The 11,071-nt window shown below is 39.2% G+C and overlaps 1 protein-coding gene across 5 annotated transcripts in view; it reads left to right on the forward strand.

Moving 5' to 3' along the window:
- ZNF521 (zinc finger protein 521) overlaps window positions 1-9,456 on the forward strand; it is a 275,559-nt gene extending 266,103 nt beyond the window's left edge. For all 5 annotated transcript variants that reach the window (XM_054018220.1, XM_054018219.1, XM_054018217.1 and 2 more), the window contains one exon: window positions 8,641-9,456. In XM_054018220.1, coding sequence (XP_053874195.1) covers window positions 8,641-8,670 — 30 coding nt within the window. In that variant the 3' untranslated portion in view covers window positions 8,671-9,456. The remainder of the gene's footprint in view (window positions 1-8,640) is intronic.
- Window positions 9,457-11,071: the final 1,615 nt, after the last annotated feature.

Here is an 11,071-nt window from a genome sequence, read left to right on the forward strand (position 1 = left end):
TGATGTTGGTCATAGTTTATGCACCTCAAAAGTTGTTTCATGCTGTCATAGGTTTCCTTCATATGGACTGCATGACCAACTGGAATTGATGGCAAAACATTGCCATTATGCAGTAAAACAGCTTTAAGACTCGTCTTCGATGAATCAATGAACAGTCTCCACTCATCTGGATCGTGAACGATGTTGAGGGCTGCCATCACACCATCAATGTTGTTGCAGGCTACAAGATCACCTTCCATGAAGAAGAATGGGACAAGATCCTTTTGACGGTCACGGAACATGGAAACCCTAACATCACCTGCCAGGAGATTCCACTGCTGTAGTCTGGAGCCCAACAGCTCTGCCTTACTCTTGGGTAGTTCCAAATCCCTGACAAGGTCATTCAGTTCACTTTGTGTTAAGAGGTGTGGTTCAGAGAAGGAGGATAGGAGAAAATGTGGGTCCTGTGACATTGATGGTTCAGGACCAGAAGTTTCATCCTCTTCCTCGTCTGACTCAATGATTCTGTGCATCAGGAACCGGTAGTCCTTCTCCGTGGGGTACTGGGCGTATAGCTGATGGAATGTTTGGATAATGCACAGTCCACTTTTTCTTCTTTGACACACCTTTCCCAACTGGAGGCACCATGCAGAAGTAACAATTGCTGGTATGATCTGTTGGCTCTCTCCAAATCATTGACACTACAAAAGGCATAGATTTCCTTTTCCTGTTCAACCACTGGCGAAGATTTGTTGCACAAGTGTTGCAGCATATGTGTGGGGCCCACCTCTTGTCCTGATCTCCAATTTTGCAGTCAAAATAAAGGTGATAGGCTTTTTTAACCATAGTGGTTATACTGCGCTTTTGTGATGCAAAAGTCACTTCACCACAAACATAGCAGAAGTTATCTGCACTGTTCACACAAGTACAAGGCATCTCTGCTCACTTTGGCTAAACAGAAATGTGTCCCTTTGCAAAATCAAACACGGACAAATAAGAGAGCACGACGCTATGATTTCTAGAGCTGATATAGGGCAATTTGTTCAGCAGAGTGATGTAAGCTTCGTTATGATTGCATCATCCATGACTTCTAGGAATAACATGATGCAATTCATATCATGTATGACGCAATACCAGCTTCAGATTGCATCATTCATTGTTTTGCCTAAAAAGCAAGTACTGTCCAAACCAGTCATAGATTTATTCATAGATCCAGTCAAAGATGTATTTTAGTCATTTCTGGTTTAAATTGAGATCCCTTCCCTTTATAACTCACTTATCCTCTGCCATTCCCAAGTCAAGGGTCGTATATACTGACCCAATAGCATATCTTGAAAACTAGAGCCAATCAACAATTTTAAGCATCATTTTCATTCTCAGTGACCCAGAATTAGTAAAGTTTGACTATATTTATTTCAGAAGCATTTTGGCTGTAGAGCAGTGTTATTGTTATTGCAATTGTGCATACGGTAATCACTTCAGGAAGAGGTCAGTCCACCAGTGATATTTTACTAGTGGCTTTCTGAAAGTTACTGAAGAAACAAGGAAGTGTTACATTTTTAAATTTCAAAATGTATCCCTGAGTGGATCCTATCCAGTTAGTGCTTTTTGTGATTCTGTTTTCTCGAGATTTTCAAGTCTGAGAGTCAAAATGCACAAGACTTGGATGTAAACATGAATGCATTGAATAGTTACCAGTAGTGCCATTTCCAATCACTGTAATATAATACAAAAACGGATAAACAGCTCTATTGAACTAAGTTGTTTGGATAATTGTAATTCATCATGAACTTTTCCAAATTGTCCTTGTTAACAATGGTCATTCATGACCAAGGATGACCCTTTCATTGCTCATCATACCTAATTAGGGGGCTACTGCCGCAAGGCAGTGAACACTATTCAGTTCCCTCACCATCAGTGGGATTTGAGGGTGCACAACTCCTCACAGACGCAGACTCAGTAGTGAAGGTATCTCCGTTGTAGTTCATACCAAGCATATAAACCCCAGTTTTCAGAGTTTAAATTGTGTAGTAGGTTCAGATTCAGTTCAGACTTGGTGTGCAGATCTTCAGCCTGGATGAGCCTTCAGTTTTCTCTTTCTAAAACATGTAAAGACATTTAACACCAAAAGAGAGCAATACTGCTCCTCCTCTATGCATTGCATGGGAGTACTGAATATAGTATTTACTCCTCACTAGCCTACAACCTGCCTGTAATCTCTTTCTTCTCTGCTGCAAAATCCTCCTGTGCTAGCTTCATGCTCCTCGCCTTTGACAAGCAATGAAACATCCACTCCTTTCCAGCTGCTGAACTCACTCACACCAGGCTGGACCTCCAACTCCCACGAATGAACCCATTTTCCAAGTGTCGTCATCTGGAAATTAGGTGTCATTCTAAGGGGCTACCATTATGGAAATATTTTTGAATTCAGAGGGTTTAAAAATAGTGATTTGGCATTTGGAGGGGGTAGTTTATTTTTAGATTATCTTTTGATAAGCTTTGGACTACGTGCTCATCTATATTTCAACTATATCAGAGTCAGGAGAATTGTTTACAACATAACCGTCCATTGACCCAGTTACAAAATTGTAGCATAGACGGGATCTAGACGTGTCCCTGGAACAGCGTTAAAACCTTATACCAACCCAGTTCTTAGTGCCATATGAGTTAGTCCTGGTTATGGGGACACAGGTAGGTTCTATCTACCTCTTTTAGTTGCTTTGAAATGGCCTAAATATTTGTCTAAATCCAACTCCCGAGTAAGCAGATCTTGTTGCATATGTGATTTGGGGCTGGTTCAGTCTTTTCCTATCCTAGGATGAACATCAGGAAAAATTTCCTAACCATGAGGTCTCTGAAGTATGAAATAGTATCCCAAGGGAAGTGTTGGGAGCTCTAATTAAAATTGGACCAGGCAAAACATTTGAAATTACATTGTAGGCAATAATCCTGCATTGGTAGAGTGGATGGATAAAATGCCCTAATAAGTCTTTTCTGTTTTTAAATTCTATACATTTCTGTTATTCTCTTTTATTATGTTATTTCACCTTTTCCTTTAATGGTGACACTGTGTTGCCTAGAAAGGATTATATGATGTTATTGCGAGCTGTGTAAAATGATGTTAAATGTCAAAAGAAAATGCAACAGTTTCTGTGCAAGTTTGCAGTGATTACATTGAGACAAGGCAAAGAAAAACTACACCTGTGTAAGCCAGGGACATCAATGCAATGTGTCAGATCTGCAAGACAATGGCAAAAGAGTGCAATGGCTTTATATGGTTACTCTTTTGACATTGCATTTTCATATCTATAAAGAATAACTTCATTCATCCAAACCTAACGGAAATGTAGTTGTGTGCAGCATTCAGGTTGTTAGAAACACTTTTTATCCAACTGTTTCAAATACCCCCGAAGACTTTGGACTATTCATGGTATTCAGTGCTGCACAATGGAATGGAGCTCTGACAGAGACCCTTGTGTGCTGCAATACGTAGGCACCATAGGGTTGAGGATAAGGATAGCAAAAACAGCCTTAGCTGTGAGTTTTCCTGATGTTGGTTTGTTTCTGAAGTTTTTTAATGTTGTTACAACGTTTTTTCATGCTGTGTGTTCGCTGTTTCACCTTTTTTGTAGTGGAGAGGTTTGTGTAATAGGTATTATATCATGACAGCGTAAAGTGATGAAGTATCAGACTGAAGTTCAGGAAACCGTGTTGACACTGTGGAATTGAATTCATGATTTGGCATTAACATTCTAATTAAGGTTTTGCTTGGGTTGCCGTTTTAACCTTCCCCTAACTCCTCCGGCCCCTCTGCCCCGACCATTCTGGAAAATCCAACATCCTGTCGTTAGCTCTAGACAGTTTGGAAACTATGGTACAAGGTAAGAAGTTTGGAATAAAAAGCAGGGGAGAGAAGCAGAAAATCTTGATTAGAAAGTATAATTTAATAGAACGCGTATTGAACCAAATGTATTGATTAATGTGGAAGATATAGTACTTATATTGATTCTAACTAGAGATTTAGTACTAAAAGCTGTAAGCCAAAAAGCTGTTGCAAATTGCTACAAAAGTCAGTTTAATGCTGTCCTTGAGAATGCCTTCACAAAGAAATTCTTCTAATGTTTGAGGAGTAGGTAGAATGCGGTATATGTCAGTTTGATCCCGGAGGGTTTTATTTTGTACTCTAATAGCTGTTACGAGCCTACATTATATCCAAGGAGTAATTTTCCTTAGGGGTGCCCAGCTCGCTTTGTGTCAATATTCTAGCATTTTAAGTCACGTACAGTATATGCTTCTGGGAACAGTGCAGGAGCCAGCCAGACTCATAATGGTCTGCATTCATTAATAAAGGCAGAAGCTTCTGTCCCTCCATTGCCCACTACAGGGATGCCTCCCTGGTCTATAGGGACCCGTACAGACACATTTAAAGAAAGCTTTATTTTGAGTGGGCAGGAGATGAAATGCAGGACTTGCAGGCATTTCCTAAGTCAGCTATATGCCCGAGCACAGGGGTGACCTTAATGGGTCAGAGAAGAATGCAGGTCAAAAGACTTATTATCCAGCCTGTTGGAAACCAATTGCTTTTGTTAAAAAAAAACGTAGTGCTTAAAGGTTGCTAGTAATGTAGAATTCTTCTTTACAATCCGAAATTGTATTGTAGTGCAAAGGGGTTATAAAGAAATAAAATAAAGATTATCCTTAATGTCTGCAGATAAAGGATTCCATATATAGGATAACATGTAGTGTACCATAATTAGTTAATCAGTGATGATTGATTACTGATGTTTGTGTTCTTGAACTAAGGAAAAAATAACATGCTGCTGTGGTACTGTCACCATCTGTTGAAGGGAGACATCCACATTTAATCTTTATATTTCTTTATTTGTACCCTCCTTACACGGCTTCTCAGGTACAATTGTGTCCTATTTCATCTAGTTAAAAACCATCTCATTTAAATTGAATGCACCTGCAATTCACATTAGAGATTCCAATGAGAGAGTGAATCCGTGGATTTTTTTTCTTCACTCAGTTTGATGCGATGGATGGCATTTTTTTGCTAGCTAGTTACATCTGTTTTCTATTTGAGACATAGAGGGAGAGATACCAAATAACAGAAAAAATATTACTTTCTACTGTCTTAACAGTTTCTGCAAAACAACCCCATTCTCTCTGCAGAGGAGATTTCTCTACCACTATTGTAGTGAAATCTGGGTATGATTTTAACCTTATAGCACTAAGTACAGGGATTTCCCAAGGCTATCCGCTCATGGAAAGCGATGTAGTGTGATGTTTAAAGCAGCTCACTGGGAGTTGGGATTCTGGGTTTGTGTCACTGGGTCAGCTAGGGATATCTTAATCTCTAGAAACCAGGTAAATATGTTTTGAAAGAATTTTATCTGTGAAGTATGTTGAAGCCAAGTTCTTGTAAATGTTTCCTAAATAAAATCAAGGTAGGGAAGTAGAGGTTTGTGAACATCTTTCCTAGTTTGGTTGGTTTTTATTGTGAGTAATAGATGCTCTGGCAAAATGGGCTGCCATTTTGTCTGTGGAAACCTCTCATTTTTGTGCGCAAGTCCAGTTTTTCATCATGAAATCAGAGGACCTTTGAAAATGTTACCCTACTCTATTGGTGAGGATGCATTGGAAAATGTATTTTTCTCTTTCCACTGCTAAGTATGAAATAGAAATTTTTGCTTCACAGAGGGGGACTGTACTTTGTGCTTAAAGGAAAATACATGTCTTTATTGTGGTGATATGAATATAGGATGTCTTCAGCACTTTAGTTGAATTACTGTATATATATTTAGCCAAAAAAAAATGACAACTGATTGCTCCAAATTCCGGAAAGTTATTTGCTGCAGTAAATTTCTGGAACAGAGATTTTTAAAACTTCTGCTCTTAAATGTTCTGTCTCTTCTGTTAACGGCAGATTCTGCTGGCATAGCCACACAGCAGATCCGAGCACTAATATTCTGCTCTCCCTGTGTGTACAGGACTCCCATGTTCCTGGCAATGGGAGTTCCATATTCTGTTTTCCCCACATGCAGGAACTCACACTGGTATGGAAGTGGGAGTTCTGTGCACATAGGGAGAGCGGAATATCAGCGTTGAGATCTGCTATGTGAATAATACAGAATAATTTTGCCCTAAACTTTTAAACACAACCCCCCTCAGAAAAAACAACAACAGTTCATAACTGGGATTAATGTTTACAATTTTCAGTCACTTAGACATGGGGTCTCCAATAGATGGCTTTTTGTAGGATGGAATATGGCTCTCTGTGGGATTACAGAATTTTCCTCCTTTTCTTTTCTCTACCCTCCCATCCTTCACCTGCTTGTCTTGTCAATGTTATGCCTGTGATGTGCTTTCAGTTTTAGTTTATGAAATAGCCTCTCTGCTGTCTATGTATTTCTCCCTAATTCACTGTTGCCTCAGAATAGATTTTGGAAGCATTAATTTCTTTGGAAAACTTGACCAATTGCAGGCTGTTTTGACTCTTTAAAATAAATACTTAGGTGCTTGATGAAGGCTGAAGCTGCCCCTGCTCTTTGCATGGGGAACAGTGTTTGTTGTGTCCTGTCCTATTCAGCATTTTTCTCACACCACTTGTTTCTGAATTTATGTCTTCATTATCTCTTGAGAATCTCCATTATGTGCCAGGCAGTATAGTCTGGAACACAGAGCGCCAGCGCGAGTGGATCTCATTTCATGGTTTGTTTTGTCTCTCTCACTTTTGTGCCTTTTTATTTTTTAATAAAAAATGTTATTGCAGTCGAAGTACTGAGCACACATGTAAAGCTCCTTTCAATTGTTTCACACACTGCTGCGTGGCTCTTCCAGACCCAAAACTGATTATGTGTAGCTCAGACAGTCAAAAAGCAGGGGATGACTGACGCACACTCCCATTAGATCAAAAACAAAAAATACCCCCAAAATCTCTCTTCAAGGTAACAATTTGGCTCTGACATTAACCACTCAAAAGCAAAGAAAATCAAAATTTAGGTTGTCACTCCATGTTTAACTTATCCCATTGTTTCTAGGTACTGCGGGATTTCAGATCTGTCTGTGGTGTTATAAGTGCTGCAATAATGGACGCAACAGGATGACAGAAGGGTAGACGGTCAGAGTTAACTCTTCAGTCCCTTGCTTTTGTGGTTTAAAGTCAGAATCTATTACCCGTGACCAACCAACATTTTAGTCCACAACATTTTGTTACTGCTTTATAGCACTTTGAGATGAGCTTGTGGAAAATGCTATATGAAATCAAATGGAATAATAATCTCTCTTTAACCCTCTGGCCTTGGTGGATCTGGAGTCCCTGCTATATCAGCATTTAATCATTTTGCATTCACATCTGGAAAATATGCTTCCAAGTGTCACTGGGTCATTTTTCTTTTCATCTTGAGACAGGCACTACTTGTCTTACCCTGAGAGAGATCCTTTTCTTGCCAAATGTCCCATGAACGTGTGTGTGTGTGTGTGTGTAATGATATGATGTATTGTTACATTAGCATGGAATCACACAATATTCACCTTTGTTTTCCTGTGGCTGTAATTATATTTGTATTCAGGGGTGACTCTTGTGGGTGTGGTTCAATACATGTTCACTTCATGGAAAATGATATCCATCTTTTGGGAATGGGTTCGTTTTAAAGTGTCGTAGTCCAGAGGAGTCTGTACATAGATTAAAAATGATAAAACAAGGGCAGGGGACTGCACAGTTCAGGAACTGATAACGGGACACAACTCCCTTCACCTCTAGGTCACTGGTCCGAATAGGGCCCGGGTCAGTAGTGACAAAAATTCATTACTATCTGTGGTCTGTGAAATAAGATTGTGGACTTTGTCCAATTCTCTGTGGATATGGTCTACATCACAAAAGAAGAATCAGCATGAAGTGGGAACCTTTTCTTAGTTGTCTGATGAAGCACGGAGACTAAAGTAGCATCTCGTCCGGTAGTGGTGATCCCTTTGCATTAGAGCTAGTGTAGTGAAACTTGCATTGCTGCTGCCCTCTTTGCACTCTTTCTGTGGCTAAATAGAGATCTTCATATTTCCAGAGTGACGCTGTCACCTTTTACATGGCAATAAATTCACTTAAGGAAACTAGGGTTGAGTTGTTCTTTGGTGGATAGAGGGATCGTTCTGGCTGCCCCACCTGCTTGTCAGTCAGCCAACTGAGCGCTTTGGTGGGCACCTCCCCTCCTACTTTAAAATATGTGCTACTGATTAGGGGGGAAATGTCTGGTTGCATTTTCTAGTAAGGATGCTAAAGTTAGTGTATTTCTAGTGTGTAGGCATTAAGGCCACATAAGAGAAAGAAATGTGTGTCTCATTAAATATAATGGGCTAAATTCATCACTGTGTGACTGGGCACTGGAGCCAGTGAAGTTGTATTCACTTTTAACAGGGCACAATTTGCTCTAATGTATGTTGAGGTATTCAACTGCTATTCATGACACTTATAGAAATGATACCAGTGCAAAAAAGCCTCATCTTTTAACAGCAAACTTTCTCCAGGCCATTTAAAAGAGAGATGGCAAACATGTTTCTCTTGTATACAATGTAATATATTCAGCGGGTAGCATTGTTAACGCAGCTTTTTCTTGTGGCAATGCCTAGACTACAACTAAGTCATTTCTTTTATTTTTGTTTCAGAATCATACGATGACCCAACATAGCAGTTAGTGCAATGCCCATCTCTTCAGGAGAATCCTTTGTGGCACAAAAAGGGAACACGTTTTACTCTTTGCACGAAACTTTCATTGTTAATGTATATTATTCAGAAACATTGTATTGTACCATAAAACTTGTATTATCGAAACTGTTGGATGTTCATGTGTTTGAACTTTTGAGCACCGGATAGACTTCCTGTATATAAAGTGTTGCACATGTATTATGTTGTCTGATACTAAAATGGTCTTATAAAGACAAGTGGACTTGGGCCCTATTCAAGAAAGATAAAAATAATAATGTGTGAGGAAAAAGGCTTAAGAAAATGTCATTTTCAAGAAAGAGGGAGAAAAAATAGCTATGTTATACTACAGCTGTTTGGCCTTCCTTTCATTTAAACTTAAGTCTAGAATCTCTCTCTTTTGGTATACAAACAGATGAATCCGAGACTATTTTTTATTGCTGAAGATTCTTGCAAAAAACATGAAAAGACTCTTTCTCACAGAGCAGGAACCCACCGTTGAATAAGGCCCGTATATATATTTGTAAGCCTTGCGATATGACAGATAGCATTACCATATATGCAATAGTTGTTATGTAGATTGTCAAAGAAACTTTTTTTTCCTGAATACCATTTGAAGCTTTGAGTGTTCAAGACTTTCCTTAATGATTTCACACAGCCAAATTCTTGACTCAGTTGAACTAACCTGTATGTTACTGTTATTAATGTTTACTCTGCGGTCTGAACCTGGAGATTACTGGAATTGTTTTCCAAGAGGAAATAAATTCAGTTTACCATTATGTATGAGTGCGATTGTGTCTTTTCTTTTTCTTATTACAGTACCATTAAAAACAGATCTGCTGCTTCACTGCAGTTGAAACATGCACTTGAAGAAAATACTCACTGATTTTCTTTTCCAATTAGCAAAGTCAATAGTTTTACTCCTGTTTGCTTGATGCTTTGGTTCCTAATGGGTCACAGTTTATCCAAAATTTCTAATAACCTCAAGGTGGAGCAATTATTTACATATTTCACATGCAGTGTAAGCTTCAAACCCTGGAGAGAGAGAAGTATTGCCTAGTGATCTGAGTACAGGATTCAGAACCAGGAACAACCTCAATTCTAAACCCAGTGCTGACACTGATTCCCTAAACCTGAAGTCCCTTCCCCTTTCTGCTGCTATGGACGGTGGAAAGGAGACATGGCTTGAGCATGCTGCAATACAGGGATCTCCACCAGCACAATGTCCACTAGGGGGCTGTAATAAGCCAGTGTAACTTAGCCCTGGCTGAAGGCTGAATTGGTCCCTGGCTGCTCTCAGTGTTGAGGAGAAGGGGAAAGGCCATGCAAAGCTACATTTGCCCATCGGTGTGCCAAACACTGCTCCAGCTCACCTGAGAATTCATGCCAAAGACATGTGGGCATTGTATATCCTGTTGCTTGAGTTGCTGGATTCATCCCATTGAAACTAGTATTGCTGAAATATTGCAGTCTTGGAATTGCACATCACAACAGTCCAAATGGCTGGAACTGATAGCCTAATGCTGTCCGAGTAGATATAAAGTGTGTTTTCCAGTTTGCTGACTGACACATTTTGACTCTCCATAGTTGGAGAGTGGAGGGAGTGGAAGCAAAGTATGAAAGTCTCTGGTTGCCAGATATTTCAAGAAAAATGTGTACCATTTAAAACTCCAGCCTCAAGAATTTTATGCATATTTTGCCAAGTACAAAAAAGAAATTCCTGGGTTTTGTATGAAATTCTCATTTGTGCTGACAAAAGGATAAACTCAGGCAACAGTACACAAGGCATGTAAAATACCAGATCTATTTATAAGTCAGAAACTGTTTCCATTTTCATTCTCATTAATATATTACTCATCTCTGACAAATTGGATGTGATGATAAGTTCTTTATTCCTGACAGATACCTTAAAAGATATCAGACATTTCAGCCTTCGTGTGTGAAAGCGTGACATATTGGTAAAGACTGAAAATAGCATGTTTCTAGTAGAGTTCAAATATATAAGAAATATTACACCCTACTGTTTTTGTAAATGCCAGAGTGCCACTGAGTTGAGACAGATGGTAGCTGGGAAAGATGCAATCTTATAATCAAAAGCTAAAATATGTCAAAAATATGTTAGCAAGCACAACGCAGCATATTACTAGCATCTCATATCATGACAGCTTGCAAAACATGCAAAGATGTTGAAATTCTAGTTATGTAAATAAAGTAACAGTAAACAGATCAACAGCAAATGTGATGATGGCTTTATGCATTGATTGTCCCTTCAGTTTAGTGCTGGGGAATAGGAAGGTCTTATGGTCACATTCATTCCCAGATGGATTCTAAGAGCTGGTTGCTAGTATCAAGTGCTGGAATCCACTTACCTTTTTGTGAGAAACGCGTTTGTTG

This window comes from Malaclemys terrapin, chromosome 2 (assembly GCF_027887155.1).
Source record: "Malaclemys terrapin pileata isolate rMalTer1 chromosome 2, rMalTer1.hap1, whole genome shotgun sequence".
NCBI classification, from domain to species: domain Eukaryota; kingdom Metazoa; phylum Chordata; order Testudines; family Emydidae; genus Malaclemys; species Malaclemys terrapin.